At 32.6% G+C, this 18,650-nt stretch overlaps 3 protein-coding genes across 6 annotated transcripts; 2 read left to right on the top strand and 1 right to left on the bottom strand.

Annotated features, from left to right (window-relative positions):
* The first annotated feature begins 846 nt into the window (after positions 1-846).
* On the top strand, positions 847-5,684 carry LOC111409930 (auxin response factor 18-like). 4 transcript variants are annotated; one of them, XM_023040053.1, is made up of 15 exons: positions 847-1,294; positions 1,518-1,558; positions 1,716-1,825; positions 1,907-2,002; positions 2,115-2,171; positions 2,390-2,542; positions 3,184-3,268; positions 3,401-3,491; positions 3,590-3,754; positions 3,844-3,957; positions 4,052-4,124; positions 4,222-4,369; positions 4,456-4,898; positions 4,960-5,147; positions 5,227-5,684. In XM_023040053.1, the coding sequence occupies exons 3-15, from the start codon at positions 1,763-1,765 to the stop codon at positions 5,369-5,371; spliced, it is 1,821 nt and encodes a 606-aa protein (XP_022895821.1). In that variant the 5' UTR covers positions 847-1,294; positions 1,518-1,558; positions 1,716-1,762; the 3' UTR covers positions 5,372-5,684. The 4 variants fall into 4 exon arrangements, with proteins under 4 accessions (XP_022895821.1, XP_022895819.1, XP_022895820.1 ...); XM_023040051.1 differs by lacking the exon at positions 1,518-1,558 and having other exon boundaries at positions 847-1,007; positions 1,179-1,294; XM_023040052.1 differs by lacking the exon at positions 1,518-1,558 and having other exon boundaries at positions 847-1,007; positions 1,204-1,294.
* Positions 5,685-7,187: 1,503 nt separating this feature from the next.
* Positions 7,188-9,876, top strand: LOC111409931 (uncharacterized protein At4g00950-like). Its single transcript, XM_023040055.1, has 2 exons — positions 7,188-8,964; positions 9,515-9,876. The coding sequence occupies exons 1-2, from the start codon at positions 8,380-8,382 to the stop codon at positions 9,590-9,592; spliced, it is 663 nt and encodes a 220-aa protein (XP_022895823.1). The 5' UTR covers positions 7,188-8,379; the 3' UTR covers positions 9,593-9,876.
* A 122-nt stretch (positions 9,877-9,998) lies between these two features.
* On the bottom strand, positions 9,999-12,500 carry LOC111409932. The gene is made up of 3 exons (XM_023040056.1): positions 12,241-12,500; positions 11,559-11,641; positions 9,999-10,364 (listed from the first exon to the last, which is right to left on the bottom strand). Exons 1-3 carry the CDS (start codon positions 12,317-12,319, stop codon positions 10,329-10,331), a joined length of 198 nt encoding a protein of 65 aa, XP_022895824.1. The 5' UTR covers positions 12,320-12,500; the 3' UTR covers positions 9,999-10,328.
* Between the last annotated feature and the right edge of the window lie 6,150 nt (positions 12,501-18,650).

An 18,650-nucleotide genomic window follows, 5' to 3' on the forward strand; every position in this document is an offset into this window, starting at 1 on the left:
AACAAGACCACGTGCCCTACTTGAGTAGCATCAATGTAATAAGAAAGTACGCAAAAATCAACTTTCGTCGAATTAAATTTACTAAATATAACGTTATGCATGTCTATAAAGATATATTATTTAATTATTTACTTAAATTGTGCTCGAAAGTGAGAAGATTGTTTAGGGTATCACTGTATCAACCTCACAATTGTCTTTATAAATAAGCTCATTAATTACGAGTATGTCAAGCATTTAGATTCAACACAAATTGTATGTTTTGAAATTAATAAAAGTTAGTAAGTCGCAAGTTACACAAGGCATAGTGTTTACGAGAATCATTACGTACAACCTAAATAGCAAAATTCAAAGATAAAAACATTGAATCATATCATATATGGACCCAAATAAAAAAATGTCATATTTACACAAGCCTTTTGGTTTTGGCATCATAAATTAATTCTTTTGCATATAATAACAAAAGAAAAATTCTTTTTCCAAAAAAAATAAAATAAAATAAAAATTATCCATCAATATAAGTCTTGTTTGATGCAATTTTTTTAGGATAGATTTTATGAAAAGTTATTCTTTTAGAAAAAAAGGTTGGGAATTTTATCAGACATGGAACTTGACACTGAGACAAGATTGAAAGAGTAGAAAAATATCTCAGTGAGGACGATATAAAGGGTCGTGTTTGTCGTGTGCACGTGTAACTCTCCAGGAAAGAGAGAGAACTAAAAACGTGTGGCAACAAAGAAAGGAGAGAAATGCGTGTATCATATGTGTATGTATAGACAGTGAGAGAAAGGGATGTCTGTATGTGTGAAATATTACATACACATACATTTTTGTTTATAATATGAATAATGCTATCTAGTTTAATGTGAATATAACTTCACTCTATGTGCAGCAATGCGATATTAAATAATTGGTTAAATGAAGGGTGATGAAATTATAACCTCAGCTATACATGTATATAGAAGCCAAGAGCGGTTTCGTACCTGAAAATCGAGGGGGAAAAAGAGAAGGTAAAAAGGCAGCCTCTTCCTCCATTACAATTTACTAACTAGTTATTACATCCTTGGAATCTGTTACACACTTGTACACATTTATATATACACAGAGAGAGAGAGAGAGAGAGAGAGAGAGAGGGATAATTAAGAGTTTTTAATAAAGAGTGGGTTTTATTGGGATTATAGATTATGATGATGTAAAATTGGGTAGGTTGAAGTGATTGGAAACAACTCCCAACATCTTTCTTCTTTCTGTTGTGAGCTTTGGCAGCTTCAAACGATGGCAAACTCTCAAAATGCAGGTAGAAGAATACTTTTTTTTTTTTATTTGGTGATTTTTAAGGTTATTTTCTGTTAGAATATTAGGATAAACATATTTGATGTTCATCTTCAAATTTTACATTTTTATGAGTTTTCTAGTTAACCCTCCTTTTAGAATCATTTTATTTTCAGTTATTAGCAATGCTTTTTGTACTGATTTGTTCAAATTATCTTCAAGCATAACTTTTAAAATTCTTGTTACAGAATTCACCGATCAGCAGTTGAAGAAGCAAATTCTTCATATGGTTTCTCTCTTTAGTGTTAATCTGTTAAATTATTTGAATTTTCTGGGCTCTGTATCAGCCATTTTCGCTTCATTTTTGAGTGTCAAATTGTGAATTGTGAATTTTGAATCCCATATTCTTATATTTCCTCGGGTCGATTTGTCTTCGACTGGTGTAGAAAGTGGTGATTTGTATACAGCTCTATGGAAGGCTTGTGCAGGACCTATGGTGAATGTTCCTTGTACTGGAGAAAGAGTTTACTATTTTCCTCAGGGTCACTTAGAACAAGTAGGGCTTTTCTTTACCCTCATTAGAGAATATTTCCTTAATTAGAATTGCAGTTTGATAAAAACATGTTATGATGTACAGTTGCAGGCATCTACTAATCAAGAGTCGAATAAACAAATCCCAAGGTTCAATCTTCCCTCAAAGATCCTTTGTCATGTTTTTCATATTCAATTACGGGTATTTTCTCATTTCTGATATCTGGTTTGTTTCCACTTACCCAAACCTTCTTGCTTATTTCTTGAAAGATTTGTTCGCCAGTTTTAATTTTGTTGGCTTCAATTATTGATAGGCTGAACCTGAAACAGATGAAGTTTACACCCAGATCACATTACACCCTGAACCAGACGTAAGCAATTAGCATTTTTATTTTCAACCTCGTGTCTATGTTAACTCCTACTTTGGAAAAAAATGTGGCATATCGGTATATCTTGTGTGGATGAAGAAGAACTTCAGTAACAGTAGCAAGAAGTTGACATCTGTATGCATTGCTATTCTTGTTATTTAGAACTTAAGGTTTTTATGTGATTTATGTATCGAATGAATCTTGTATTGTCTTTCTCGTAGCAAACTGAGCCCACGAGTCCTGATCCATGCCCTCCTGATCCACCAAAGCAAAATGTTCGCTCTTTTTGTAAGATTTTGACGGCATCTGACAGAAGTACACATGGAGGGCTCTCGATTCTTCGAAGGGACGCCAATGAATGTCTCCCTCCATTGGTAAGGAATTTCTTTTCAATCTTTTGTTATTACAAAAGGTGCATAAGGAAGAAGAATATTAACCAAATAATTACGAGGGTAATTTAGTTACCAATTACTTAACATGTCATATTTGTAGTTACAAGGCCTAGTTTCTTTAAATCTCTCGGTAGCTCTGGTAATAAACAGAGAATGGCAGGGTTAATGGTTGTTTGAGCCCCATTTTTTTTATTTTTCAAAAAATTCATTTTGAAATAGTGTTATGATGGAGAATGTGTGGTTAAAAAAATAAGGAAAAATTTTGGATTTACGTGTAATATTATTTTATTAAAAATATGTAGTTGAAATGAGGTTAAATCGCTGTTGAAGAATGTGTTTTAATGGAAAAAAGGGGCTCAAACAATAGGTTTTTTTTTTCCTTCTTCAGCTATTGGTGGTTCTTTACTTCTTTATACCATTCAAAGCTTAGGGTATGGATAGCAATGGACATAGCAGCATGGTGAAGAACCATACGTGTAGCCGATCCTAAATCTATTAGGAGTAAGGCTTAGTTTGTTGTTTGTTTTCATCCTTAGTCCTTGGTTGTCATATGCTGTTCAAAGCTTACTGTATCAGGTCTGTTACATGTTCTGATATGTGATGCGTTATTGTTAATCCTCAAGGATATGACTCAAGCAACCCCGAGCCAGGATTTGGTTGCAAAGGATCTTCATGGTTATGAGTGGCGATTTAGGCATATATTCAGAGGTAACAATTCTGATATTTTTGCATTGTATTATTGTGGAACCTACGTTTTCTGTATTCTTTCAGCAATTCAAAAATAGAAGTCAGAGTTTTGCATCAAAATGTATACTCAAAGGATCATCATGATATGATCAGGTCAACCACGGAGACACTTACTGACAACGGGCTGGAGCACATTTGTCGCCTCTAAGAGATTAGTTGCAGGCGATGCTTTCGTTTTCTTGAGGTAATTTTTGCTTCCTTATCAGTTAAGTTATGGCTTTCTGCTTTTGCTATCAGTGCATTTTGCTTGTTATAATTTGAATTACAACCACTGATTTGCAGCGGTGATAATGGAGAATTAAGAGTCGGTGTTCGGCGTCTAGCTCGACAGCAAAGCCCCATCCCGCCTTCTATTATTTCCAGCGAAAGCATGCATCTTGGAGTTCTTGCTTCTGCATCGCATGCCATTACCACAAAAACACTATTTGTGGTGTATTACAAGCCAAGGTACGGCAATCACCTTGGGAAAAAAATTAAAGAAATCTATCTACTCTTATTTAAACATAATCTACCAAATCATCAATATGATGTATCAGGGCAAGCCAATTCATCATTGGGATGAACAAATATTTAGAGGCTGTACGACATAAATTTACTGTGGGCATGCATTTTAAGATGAGATTCAAAGAAGTAGAATCTCGTGAGAAAAGGTTCGTTGTTCATTTTCTTCCTTGTTTTGTCTTTCGACTTTGAAACAATGAAACTTGCATAATTTCGTTATCGATTCAATTGATGTCTTTTCAGGTCGACTGGCACCATAATTGGTGTTGGAGATATCTCACCACATTGGAAAGATTCTAACTGGCGGTCTTTGAAGGTTAGCAACAGTGTTTGAGTTTATCTAGCATGTCTAATCGTTACTATTGTCGGATCATTTTATTAATAATTCCTTTCCAAATTATTGTTCATTTTAGATACAATGGGATGAACCTGGAACCGAGCGGTGGTCACAGAGGGTCTCGCCATGGGAGATAGAGCCGTTTGTTGCTTCTGCTTCTATTGACATCGCACAACCTGCTACAAAGAACAAAATACCTCGACTTCTTGATCGGCATCCATCAGGTATATAATATTATTTTTCAACATCTTTTGAGCGTACCAAAATGCAGAGCTTTAGGTATTAACTTATCATTTCAATTGCATTGTAGGAACTACTAATACTACTACATCGTCTTGGGGAATGTGGGCACCTACTTCTGTCAGGAATGATTCTCCAAACCTGTTTCGCGAATCAGAATACAGTAAAAATGCATCTGTACTATCTATTCTTTCTGATTATAACTCTCCCGTCTCATCAAGGACAGATAAGGATCATTTTCTTGATCAAGTTGATAAAAGTAAGAAGGTCGAGACTACTTCAGCATGTCGTTTATTTGGCATTGATTTAAGGAATAATGCAAACAATATTTCGCGGGTCGAGAAGGAAGTGACAGTTCCAAATATCACTTCAAAATGTGCTAATGGTGTTGATACGATGAACAATAGGGATGTTTTGAAATTCTCCGAAGAAAGAAAACATGTATTTGAGGTTTTGCCTAATGATACTCAAAGAAAGCAGATCTCCATCACATCTACGAGAACCCGTACCAAGGTATGTTCATTATATTATATGAACATATACGAATTAGCTTTTGAATAATTCTATTCTGAAGGTACAAATGGAAGGGATTTCCGTCGGACGTGCTGTCAATTTGAGTGCATTAGAAGGTTATGATGACCTTATCACTGAGCTGGAGAAAATGTTCGAGATTAAGGGGGGGCTTCGCCCGATAAATAAATGGGTCATAATTTACACTGACAACGAGGGCGATGTCATGCTTGTCGGCGATGATCCATGGCCGTGAGTATTTCCCAAAAATTGTTCGTAGTCACGTCCAATTAGCTATTAAAACTTGTTAAATTTTTCTTATTCTTTGCAGGAAGTTCTGTAAGAGAGTAAAGAAAATTTGCATCTATTCGCGTGAGGAAGTGAAGAAGATGAATCCTAGATGCTTGTCCTCTACTGCTTGTGCTGGTGAAGGCACTGCAAGAAGCTTAGATTCAGAGCCAAAACTTGCAGAATAGAAAATTTTCAGAATTGGGGTTACAAAATATGGGAGCTGAGCTTGCTCATTAGGCAGCAGAAGTAGACAAAGTATACTAGGATTAACGGGTAAAGAAATATTAATTACAATTGTATCGTCCAGAATACTGTGTATGAAACGAGCTTTGCGGTGGAGTCGTAAACATGGTTGTGGGATGGGGAGGTAGGGTAGGGTGATTTTGTCTTCTTGATAGCTGATCTCAATATGTAGTAAAAGTCATACACTTGTTTGTTAGAAACTTTAGTATCAGTTTCTGACATTATTTGAAGCGAAATAATTTTTGGAAAAAAAGTAGGAAAAATTGTGTGTTTATGTAGAAAAATATTTATTGGGGGAACGTGTTATCGAAAATGAGTAAGAAAAAAGAAAATTAGTCAGTTGTGTCAAATAAACGATAAAAATGAATAATTAGATTGTTCGTACTTTTTTAGGATTCATCAATGTAGTGGGACTGTCCAAATTGTGGAGGCAAAGGTTGTTTTCATGAAGATTGATTGCTTTTAAGAGGATTCAAAATGACACTACTGAAAGGAATTATCTACTGGATAAGAACTTCAAAATTTTAAGTTATCATCATTTCTCAATTTAAATTTTATTATTATATTTTCTCTCTCTCAAAAGAAGGATTGGAGATCAAGAATGTCTCTTTCAGTCTTTCTACTACTATGGGGGCGAGGGGGGATGCAGACAATTCGAACTGTGAGGTCAAAAATAAATTTTTTTTCGAACAACGTATTATTAATAAAAATAAGAAAAGGTCAAAAATGAAATTTTTTTCGAACAACGTATTATTAACAAAAATAAGACCATGTGTGACTACAATTGGATTTGGGTTTGGACTTTTTGGGCATTGGATTAGGGAAATTAATTGGGTTAACTCACTATTTTGCCAGAAATTTACGTTTTAAGCGGGGGGAAGAAAAAAAGAAGAAAAATTCAAAGATCTATTAGGTCATTTGACCCCAAATAACCCCATGTGGGTATGCCAATGTCTACTATGGACCCAGAGGCTCTCAAGAGAGTTATTTCCGTTTTAATCATCTAATATAACTTCAAGTTGAAAAGAATTTATAAGCGATAGATAAGTAAATAGTACTTGGGGGTGCATTGAAATGTGTGCTTTAAAAGTAAAATTTGATTATTTAAAAAATTATAATTTTTGCCAAATGGAGGAATTTTTACTCTGTGAGAGAGAGAGAGAGAGAGAGAGAGAGAGAGAGAGAGTTTTGATGTCGAAATGTTGTAAGAATAAAATTATTGTGGTTGCTTCTGTAATTTTATGCGTGATCAAATTAGTATATAGAACAAATGTTGGCAGGTGTGGTGTAACAAAAACATTGGGGCCACCATAATTTATATCCTCTTGAAGAAATATACTAACATAATTGTATTTTATTTCATGCTCGACCTTCATTAACTATAACATTTTCCCTTAAATAAATTAATATGTTACAATAGATTTTATGATCAATAGGTCATAGGTTGTGACTTTTACAACGGATTGATTATTACATTTTGAATTTGTAAAAGTTTAAGCATTAAATTCTCTAACACTCAATTCCAAAAAAGTGAAAAGCAAATGGAGAGAGATCATAGATGTGGCATTTTTAAAAATAATGAATGTGACAAAAACAAAATATACATTGTCAAGATAACCGTTTGACTGCAAGGATAATGAGAAATACGGATGATGCTATTCATCTCAATCATGTGCATTTAGATGGCTTTAATTGATTTGTCATCTTAAACATAGAATTCACTGAAGATAAAATTTAAATTTAACTGTATATTTATTAGACATCAACATCACGTAAACCAAAACCATTTCTATTATGTGCCACCATGATGACAATCCATAGAATGAATAGAAGATGCTTATAGTATTTCAAATTAAAAAGGGATTCTATATTGAACTCAATCTTCTTTTGTTCAAATATTTCTTGATGCTTTATTTTCTAACGTCTAAAATTCAGTGTCCCAATGAGAGAAGTCAATAACCACAATAAACAATCAGAAGATATATGCTTTAATGCGTTCACCATCTTTAATTTGAAATTGCACAACATGGAAACTGCTTTTTTCCCTTTATTTTGATTTTAATAAAATCCCTTTCTGCCTTTTTGACCACTAAGGCCGTTGTTCTTGATAATCACGGTTTTTATTTTATTGCTCCAATGGAATTCTGTAGTTCTTTTTGTCATTAATGTGTGATGGAGTTTTACACTAATCGTCTACTTACAACTGAGAGGCTCAACTTATGTTTGATCAACCGTCGAAATAGTGCAAGATAATTGTACTCTGTGAAAAAAAGAACTATGGTTAACTTACTACGACCTTGTTCGGTAAGTGAACTTGACAAAGCTTAAAATATAATTAAGTTGATTGAACATACTTTTTATCTACAAATTTAGTTTGGTCCACAACTTACCATCTACACATTCTATGGGATTCGCAACCTATAAACACTCAAAAATATTACAAAACAAGCACTATATGATCTCACCAGACAAAATGCAATTAAGTGTGAAATCTCAGTGAATAAAAGTCAAATGAGTTAAGGCGCAAATATGTGGCTGTATTAATCCTCTTTCATAAATGTCAAAGTTGATCAAGAAATAGAGAAGCATAATCATCTAGATGTCTGCTGCTTTTTTCTCGTCAACATCTACAAAAAGCACCATTTGAAAACACCTACCAACATCACAAAATCCACTCAAACTCGGAACTCTCTCTCTCTCTCTCTCTCTCTCTCTCTCTCTCTCTCTCTCTCTCTCACACACACACACACACACACACACACACACACACAGACAGAGGTGAGTCAAGAGGTTCAGAATAAGAGTAGATCAGTGAACTACAAGCTTTTCGTGGTCTACTATAAGACAGATCAATCCTTTCTTAAGGTTGTTCTTTGTTCTATATTCTAGTGTCATAGGCTCTCTCTCTCTCTCTCTCTCTCTCTCTATCTCATACATACGCTACACAATCATGGGATTAGAGTGTGAATCAGAGCGAAATTTCAGATCATATAAGCTTCCACTTCCAATGTTGCCTATACCAGTCACAGAGTCACCAGAGCATCCTGGCACAGAAACACCACCACTGCAGACTTTAGCATTTGTGCCATTCAAATGGGAGGACGAGCCAGGAAAACCTCGGCCCTGCTCGAATCTCTATTCCCCGTCCAACCCCATTGACACTATAGAACCCAAGTTCTTAGAGCTCCCTCCTAGGCTATACATGGAGTCTACCCCCAAAAATTCCAAAACACCCTCTCCCACCACAGTCTTGGATGGACCCTATGTGGTCAGCAGGCCGAAGTTTTCTTCTTTCAGATTCTTCAGGGAACGTCGAGATTCCTTTGACAGTACCAGTAGCACAAGTCCTGAAAGAGACGAACTCGATACTATGGTTTTTAAAGAGAAAAAGCACAAAGGAAGAGGATTTTTGGGAACTTGGGGACAAAAAAAGGGTGGAAAAAGAGAAGTCGATGAGAGTGCAAGGGAGAAAAAGGAAAATATAAGAAGAAATGGAAGCTTTTCCAGTGTCTATCAAGCTAAATCTCATCTCTGGGTATGTTCTTTTCATGTTTTCCTCATGGTATCAATTATGGGATCATCTAATCAAAAGTAGCAGCACATAGGAACAATATTTACGGTGTCATTAATTCCTATAAGCTTCCATTATATTTCATTTATCAATTATATGTAATTTCCATGAGAATGATGCTACATGTACACTTTCCTTTTACATAATGTTTTACACCCCCTCACATGGAGAGGGGCTCATATATAATTTAGTATGCGTGGGGCCCCCTCCATGTGAGGGTGGTGTAACCCATTATATACATGGAAAGTATACAAGTAGACTAATCCTTTCCATGATTCCAATACAACAGGCAGTAAGGTTAGAATCATCTAAGAGTGGGCACAAAATATTTAATCATCGAATATGAATGGCTTCTAAGAAAAAAATTCATATTTGGATGGTATATTTGACAGTATTGAGAAAGAAATTTAAGTAATTACCTTCTATGTTAAATTATCTAGTACTATCTGCTACCAAGTATTGTCTTTCCATTAAACTGCCTCTTCAATTAAATATTATTATCTTCTGCTTGCAGGCTGCTATATATGAAGGTTTCAAGCAAGTTATACCATGGAAGAGCAGAAAACCAAAGAAAGAAGGGTTCAACATTTGAGTCTTACGAATATGTGTTCCTATTTCAGAAGGTTGTGCTTTTCCATTGGTTGTCCCACTAGATAGTGTGTTGTTCCTATGGTTAGCAAGATGTGAAAATTATATACAAATAGTACGTTTGTGTTATAATTACAAGGTCTTGAATATAGAAATTGAAGGCTTGAATATGTTATTTGAGTGATAATGAATTTTTTGGACAAAACCTCGAATTCCTAGAATTCCATCTGAATTTCTGTAGGAATTGCCCTTTCATTTCAATGCAGGTTATTCCTTATCGACTTTTAAGTACTCGTGTTTCTGATTTAAGCCAATCATCAGAGATGGATACACTTACAGATAATTTCAGTCCAAACTTCCCTGAGATATGATGATATTATGTCGGTCATACATGCAATGAGCAGATAAAATTCAACAACAATCCTAACTTACATAAATTCATAACTAACGACATAGGCTTGTCATTTCTTTCAAGTCTTTAAAACGAAGTTCCAAACTCATTCAAATGAAAGAAAACAGCAGAGAAAAGTAAAGGGACACTTATGGTCTAGATTAAAACACAAAAGTGAAAAGTTATTTGCATCAATCGGAAGTAGCATAAAATTGATATTTTGTTTTTTTTTTTTGCATAGTGTTAAACATAGCATTCGTCAACAGAAGGTCAACTGAACTTGAAGAAATTATTACCGGCTCCAATCAAAATGGAATGAGAAAAAAGAGTAGTAGAAAGACTGGTGAAATTATCCCTGTTTTTTACCAGTCATACCAGCAACAACCTGCAACGACAAACCATAAATTTATCTAACCACATACAAAGAAGCGCTTCTACTGAAACAAGTTCACAGGGATTTATTATTCTAGAAAAGACAGTTCTGGCAGCATTACAGGTTATAAACATTGAAAGATGACCATTAAGAAAAAAAATGTAGAAGAAACAGGCACTTTTACATTTGATAGAGGCACATTCCCAACACACGCTCCTCACAATACCTTAGGTGAGTTCAAGCAGTAACCAGCTCGCTGCTGGTACGTTTGAGCCAGGGGTTAAGAAAGCCCTTCTAATAGTTGGAAGAAATATCAAAAAGAAATAATAACATATGAATATGCTCAAGCACTTGTGCAGGAAATAAATAGAATGAGATAGAAATTCAAATAATAACTATCAGTATATAGGTACAATTTTTTAACTCTAATAATTTGAAATAGAGGTCGATAATCATGATATTAAACGTTAATACCATGTCTGTATCAAAGGTCACCATATCTATATCACTTGAAATGTGGAAGTTCACAAAAGCAGGGTAGAGTTTCAATTACAGCAAAACCCCCCAAGTTGTGGTACACATATGAAATTTATTTATAACTAACTCTCCTTCAATGAAGTCAAACTTTAACAATACAAAATGTCTCTAGAGTTTCCATTTACCCAGATGATCACGCATAGTATTCACTGCCTTGGATAACTATGATATCTTAAACAACTCAAATTCGCAAACTGAAGACCAACCACATTTGTTCTTGCAGTTTTTACGCTTAAAAAAGACACTTAATGGCACGAATAAGCAACTGAAGACCAGAGAAGCCCCAAAGAGCAGACCCAAGTTGTTTCATTAAAGATCATGAAAGAACTCTTTAAGTAAAGTAGGACAAAATATATTTCAGAAAATGACTTTTACTCATAATTGGAGGTGATAATGAAACCATTAGTTCAAATCTAATGCACCATTTATCTGGTGGCCCATATCATCTCCTTTCCAACACTCTGGGAGGGAAGATGGTCAGCCGTTTAGAATGAAAAAGAGTGAAAAATAACATATCAGTCATTTAAAAACATCAGTAATGAACATAATCACTTTTTGAAACAACAAAATCAATAGATCTTGATGACAAAACAAAATAAAAAGATATACAACAAGGTGAAAGAAAGGGAAATTTGGTTGTGCATAATTAGAAAAACAGAGCTCACTCACATCACTTAAAGCAGGCTGAGGCACTTGCTTGGATGATTCAAAAGAGTCCAGTATAGGCCTTACCACGGCTGGAAGGAAGAGTCCTGTAATTGTTGCAAATTCCATATCTTGTGAGTTATTGACCTCCACATAATAACCACATTAACAGTACTAGTAGTAATTTTCTCAAATCATAATGTTTTACAGATTCTGTTCACACATTTTTTCTTCCACTGAACTTAAGGCCCAATCTCATGACTCGAAAACCAATGCTATGTACTTCATTTAGAAGCCTCGCGCACGGAGCAAGAACAAAAAAAGCAACTTTACAGATTACATGATTTTGAAGACCAAATACACCCAATTGAAAACTATCGACAATCATTATAACCAACGACCCAAATCAAAGCATACCATGACGCTTCCATCAGAAAACCATCTCAAAATGTGTAATTTTTAGGGACTACGATGTTAAAGTTCTTCACTTTTACCTCTTATCATTAACCTTTTTCACCGGGTAATAAGATTTAAGACCACGAAAATGGTACAGAATTATTTTGAGTCAGACTTGAATCGATTTTAACACAATTCCTATCCGCAATACACATAAATTATAAAAATCCAACCAAGGCCGCTAAACAAAAAGGGATCAAATCACCATTCATATACCTACGCATACACACAATTCAGTAAAAACACTGACCAACACCAGCGATTAGGCAAGAAGCGGCGACAACAGGCTCTTGAACTACGAACATTTTCAGCTTTTCCATCACCGGCATCTTCTTCGATTGAATCTTTCTCTCCCCTCTTTCCCCTTTCTGCTTCCCACTCTAGCGAGCTTCGAAATTGTTGGCAGATGAATTTGGGTTTGGGTAATGGCGATTGGTTTTGTGTCGGCCCGTCAAGCTATAAACAGGTTGATTTAAAAATGAGCCCAGATTCTTCAGTGGGTCAATTAGGACTCTGTGATCTGAGTCCATCACTCTGATAGTATAGAATAGTACAAGATAGAATTGTGAATGTTTAGCCCTTTGAGTGTCATAGTTTGGCTAACGATCTACGTTACGCGTTCATAATCTTTTATTACATTCTGGTTACGTCAGAAATAAAAGGTTTCACAAAAACTCTCATTCATTTCGATGGCAGAACTATTAGGGGAGTTGCTACCAATGTAGATAGGATTAAATCTACGTGGATTAAGCTCTTTGAGTATCATATTTTGGCTGAGTTTATCATAACTATTTATGTTACTTGTCCATAATATTTTCCTACATGCTGTTATGCTAGAAATAAAATATTCTACAAAAACCCTTGGATGTTTTGTTGGCAAAATTATTAGGGTAATTGCTCTTGATGTAGATAGGATTAAATATGCACTCTTTTTTCCCTACTATATAAAAAGGGGAATGTGTAGGTACTGTAGAAAGTAACAGTGTCTTGATCCATCTTTACTGTATCATTTTTGTTTTGTTTTTTTTTTTTTTTCAATTGGGGACCAAAAACGACGCCGTTTGCTTGATATATATTTTATTTTATTATACACTACCTCCAAATTTACTGTAACACACAATTTCCATTCCTTCCCCACTCCGATATAGATATATATAGTAGGGATATAAGAAAAAAATCACTTATATATATATATATATATAAAAGATAGAAATAATATGCGACAGAAATTTTTTTACAACATATTACTTGTAAGTAAAAAAATTTGAAGAGAAAAGAATTAAAAAAATTAAATTGAAAAAAAAAATTATAACGTAAAATTATAACGAAAAAAAAAGTAATCTCTCCATGCACGGAGGAAAGAAAAAAAAAATTAGGAAGGACTCCGTGCACGAAGAAAGAAATAATTTTATTTTTTTTACTTATATTTTTGTGTTCATTTTCAGGTTCATTACGGGATATCAAACAAAGTCGAAATATTACATTCTTAATATCGTTTTGAAGTACTCACGACAAAGTATTGCACGTCGTTAACGGTGCGTGAAACAGTCAATCGTAGCAAATGTTATGAGACGTCAAAGTATGCATTTTCAAACTATATTTCAAAATTTTCGATAACAAGCAAACTTTAAAAATTCATCGACGATTGTACGATAGTCGAATCGATAAATGTTTTACATTCTCTCGAAACACATTTTGAGAACTATATCGTAGAGACATCGAATGATCTAAATAGATATCAAAAATAGTTAAACGGATATTAAACGTATGTGTTAAAAATACGCATAAGTCGTTTTTCTTAAAAAAATCAATTATTTTATTACTATTTCGAAATTTTTGATAACAAGTTAACTTTAAAAATTCGTCGACGATTGTACGATAGTCGAATCGATAAATGTTTTACATTTTCTCGAAACTCATTTTGAGAACTATATCATAAGGATATCAGATGATCTAAATAAATATCAAAAATAGTTAAACGGAGATTAAACGTATGTGTTAAAAATGCGTATACGCCGTTTTTTCTTAAAAAAATCAATTATTTTATTACTATTTATTATTTTTTCGCAACAATTTTCTCAATGCATCATTTTGCTAAAAAAAAATTATGTGGTATGACGGAAGTTTTTTCCTCCATGCACGAAGTGAACATGTTTTTTTCATCATTTTATATATTGAATTATTACTAAAAAAATAAATTTTATCTCAAACTATTAAAAAATACTGATTAATAATAAAAAATTAGAAGAAAAAAATTAAAAAGAATTCTAAATTGAAAAAACTATTATTTATAACGTAAAACTACACAGAAAAAAATTCTGAAATTGAAGTTTCTGTTTGGAATTATTAAGAGAAAAGAATTATAAATTGAAAAAAAAATTATAATGTGAACAACAAATATTAAAAAAATTTTTAATTCTTTTTTCTTCAAATTTTTTACTTAAAAGTAACTTTTTCTAAAATATTTTTTTATTATTTTTTATATAAAAGTGATTTTTTTCTTATATCCTTATTTTAAAAAAAATAAAAAATAGTTAAATGGACATTAAACGTATGTGTTAAAAAATAAGCATAAGTCATTTTTCTTAAAAAAATCAATTAGTTTATTACTATTTCGAAATTTTTTATAACAAGCTAACTTTAGAAATTCGTTGATGATTGTACGATAGTCAAATTAATAAATATTTTACATTCTCTCGAAACTCATTTTGAGAACTATATCATAGAGACATCGAATGATCTAAATAAAAATCGAAAATAGTTAAATGGAAATTAAACGTATGTGTTAAAAAATGCATATAAGTCTTTTTTTCTTTAAAAAAAATCAATTAATTTTTCTTTTTTAATTCTTTTCTCTTCCAAATAAAACTTAATTTTTCAGTTTTAACGAAAAAGTTATTTGTAGGTTAAAAAAATTGAAGAAAAGAGAATTAAAAAAATTATATATAGTGTGGTCTCAGTGCACGGAGGATTATTCAATTTTTTTTTTTTTTACTTTTCCGTTCTCCATTTTCATACGCTATGGCCACGCCTTTTCAAATCAACTCATTTACTTATATTATTATATTATATATATAGTGTAAGAGAAGCAGTGTGAATCTATGTAACACGCAACTTTCTATATAGCTATACCTCCCGCCTTACTCCGTGCTGACCATTTTTATAAGTAAAAAAAAATTTAAATAAACATATTAACAAAAATTATTTCTAATATATGTAAAAATTACTTATATAAGTAAAAAAATTCGTTTAAAATTATTTAGAAGTAAAAAATAAAATAAAGTTATGAAAATTAAATGAAGAATATATAAATATTATTTAATTAAAATTGAAAATTTTACTTTTTAAATAATTTTTTATCAATTTATTTAAATTTCTTTTTTCTTTCAAATAAAATTTATTTAAATTTTTTTTAATTCTTTTGCCCTACCAATCTTGGAGTAACTGTTGTATCGTCCGAAAAATAAGCTTGCTGTTAGAGTTCTAATTCTTACACCAACAAGGGAGTTGGTCATCCAGTAAGTGCCACTTCAAGTTATTTTACGTGCGAACCTAAGTTTGTTATTTAAATGTTTGTGTATGTTGATATTCTCTTTCAATTTACAATGGCATGAATTATTTTTGAACTACAAGTTTAGCCTCTCAAATTGAAGTTGCTAAAGAAAAGTATTTTGCAAAATTCAATTTACAACTTATTTGCAATATTAGATAAAAAAATATATATATTCATCTACATTAAACAAAAAATACAAAAAATAATTAAAAATAAATTATCGTTGACATATATACAATCACAACATTCATTATACTTATTTATAAGAATAAAAATAAATTATCGAGACATAAAATATACAGTCGACCAAAAGATGATAATCAAACAAACATTTCTTATTTCCAAATATTTTTTGTACAATCTATAAATTTTACGCTAATAAAATCAAAATAAATACAAAATTCGTGCAACGCACGAGACGCAAACTAGTATTACTATAAACATATAATCACAATGTCTCTTGACTATAAAGTTATATCTTTGAGACATGCAATTAATCAAGTCATATCACTAATAATCAATCATATATATTCATCTCGAACAATCCTTTTGATTCATTGTGAGATGCATAAAAAACTTAAAACGAATGGATATATGAAATAACGTCAATCTTGAAAATTGATATTCATAAAGCCTAGTTAAAAAAAGAAAAAAAAAACTATCTAAATGTAGCTTTGCGAGGAAACACAAAATTGAAGTCTAAGCTCTCCAATGAAATTATTTAAGACACGATTAATATGCAACAAAAAATTAGCATGTAAAGTTTTTGAATTTAAACAAAATAAGCATGCATTAGGATGGATTACGAAACCTCGAGGACAACGCACCTAATGGGTAAAGAAGAACAAGGCCATGAGGACAAGACTTGCTCTGGCAATCAAGCTCCCTTCTACCTTTGCACTCAAACCCAATCTTAATTGGTTTCTCAGTTTGAGAAAGTAAAACTGCTTGGGTTCACATTCTTGATTTGACTATTGCTGAACAGTTTTTAGATATCAAACTAACCTCTCTAAAATGCATTTTTAATGTGGCCATTTTGAGATTGAACTTAACCTCACCTGAAAGTTAGGTCAGCTGCCAATAATAATGGTGTTGCAAAGGTCACTGTTAGCTAGTACTGCAATTACTAATAATCTGTACAAAATTGTACAAAATATGTACACTAACATTTCACCATAACATATGTACAAAATTGAATCCAATTCCAAGTTCTAACAACGAAAACAAATGGGAAATTGATGAATCTTGATTTCATACATAAAAGGTGGAACAAACTCAATCATAAACCTATATCCACAAAAATCTGAGCAAGCACAAAAGACGTCTGCAAAATTACTAGCCTGGTAGCATACACCCTACAGTCCATCCAAGAATCAAACCAGCGGTAACAAGACCCAAACCCAATGCAAAATCGATTGCGTATTTGCTAATATCACAGCGAGCACGAGATTGTTTTCCCCTGCCAGACTTGTGCCATTTATTTCGTGAGTCCTTATTTCTCTGAGGCACCCAGGGGAACTTTAGGGGGGAAATGGAGGATATCTGCTGGCTTTTGTTGTTCTTGATCTGGAAATAAATGTTCTCGAGTTGCAAAAGTTGGAACCATTGCTTGTAGGCAAAAAGCTATGATGCCTGTGTTAGTTTTGTTTTAGCCCTTCCACTAAATTTATTTGCACTCGTGACATTTTGAAATAAAAAATAATAATCTTTTTTCCAATAAATTGTTCATATTCATTTGAGCTTGCATTTTGTTCATGGATCAACTTGATATTATAAATCAAGTTTTTAAGTTATTAAACACGGAAATATTTGATTTATAATTTGATCTAAAGTTTATTGCCCACAATCGGTAAATAAAGACGAATATTTTATTTTGATAAGATTGTCTCAATTTTATTTAAAGTTGATATTGACTTGATCAATAAAATTGATTGTACATTTTGGAATGTATTGGACTGGACCACGTGAAATTAATTTATGGAATTGACTACTTGAATTTAATTTCACTTGACTATTGTACGTAGTACTTTAATCCTACGCGAGTAACGAACTTTGATTACTAACTTAAAGTTTTTTGAGGTATCAATGAGTGAGATTAAATTGTTAATCAAAATATCGATACCTTGGGAATTAAAGTGAAATAATTGAAGAACATATATTCGCAATATGGAATCCGTAACCTACATATAGTAGGCATGATCATGAACTCAAGAGATTTTTTAATGAACAGTTAAATTCGAGCTCCGTAATTCAACATGATTGTTGAATTAATATTGTAATGTGATCACACGAAATTGTCAAATAGAAAATGGGATTGAGGATTTAATGTATATTTGGAAAATGGGCATTTTGGTCATTTCACCCCGATCCAAATATTCAACGGGATTAACGGGGGTAATACGTAAGATCAATTTGTCAAAGGATGTAATTATTGTAGCTTCAGTAATTTCAATTAAAATAAGAATGCAATCACGTTCTTTTAGTGGAATAGAACTTGATTAATAAATTATCTAAACCGATCAAGAGTTAATAGGGTCAAAATTAATTTATTGGAGCTTGATTTCATTGGGTACGTTTGGTCCCTTCAGTGGCTTTAAAAATAAGAATCGGAATAAATTATAAGAGTTATAATTTATTAACTGTAGAAATATATATAAATTAATTAAACCGGAATGTGTCTTGCATGTGCTAAGCATGTGACATTTAGATATGGAGGTTATGATTTGGATAAGTACAAAAAAGAATCTTTTTGTTGAGGACCTTTATCCAATCAAAAGATAGAGTTCTTTTGGGATTGGAAGTTTTGTGAATCAAATCCATATATATATACACGTACATTCTCATTTTTGGGTTTAATTAATATATATGCAAAAAAATAAAATTCTTGTGCCCACACACAAAGAAAAATCTCTACTGTTATTTTTTTGAGTTCTTGAAGAACACTGGAGAAGGCTAAAAGGTTTGAAGGAGAACTAAGAAAATCAAACAAGGAGACTTGAAGGTGGAATCAAGAAGATCAAAAATCAGTGGAATCAAGAAGATCAAAAATCGAAGGGGTTTTTTAAAGCACGCTAAAATAGTAACTTCTAAAACATTTATGTGTTAAC

This window comes from Olea europaea, chromosome 15 (assembly GCF_002742605.1).
Source record: "Olea europaea var. sylvestris chromosome 15, O_europaea_v1, whole genome shotgun sequence".
In the NCBI taxonomy this organism is placed as follows: Eukaryota; Viridiplantae; Streptophyta; class Magnoliopsida; order Lamiales; family Oleaceae; genus Olea; species Olea europaea.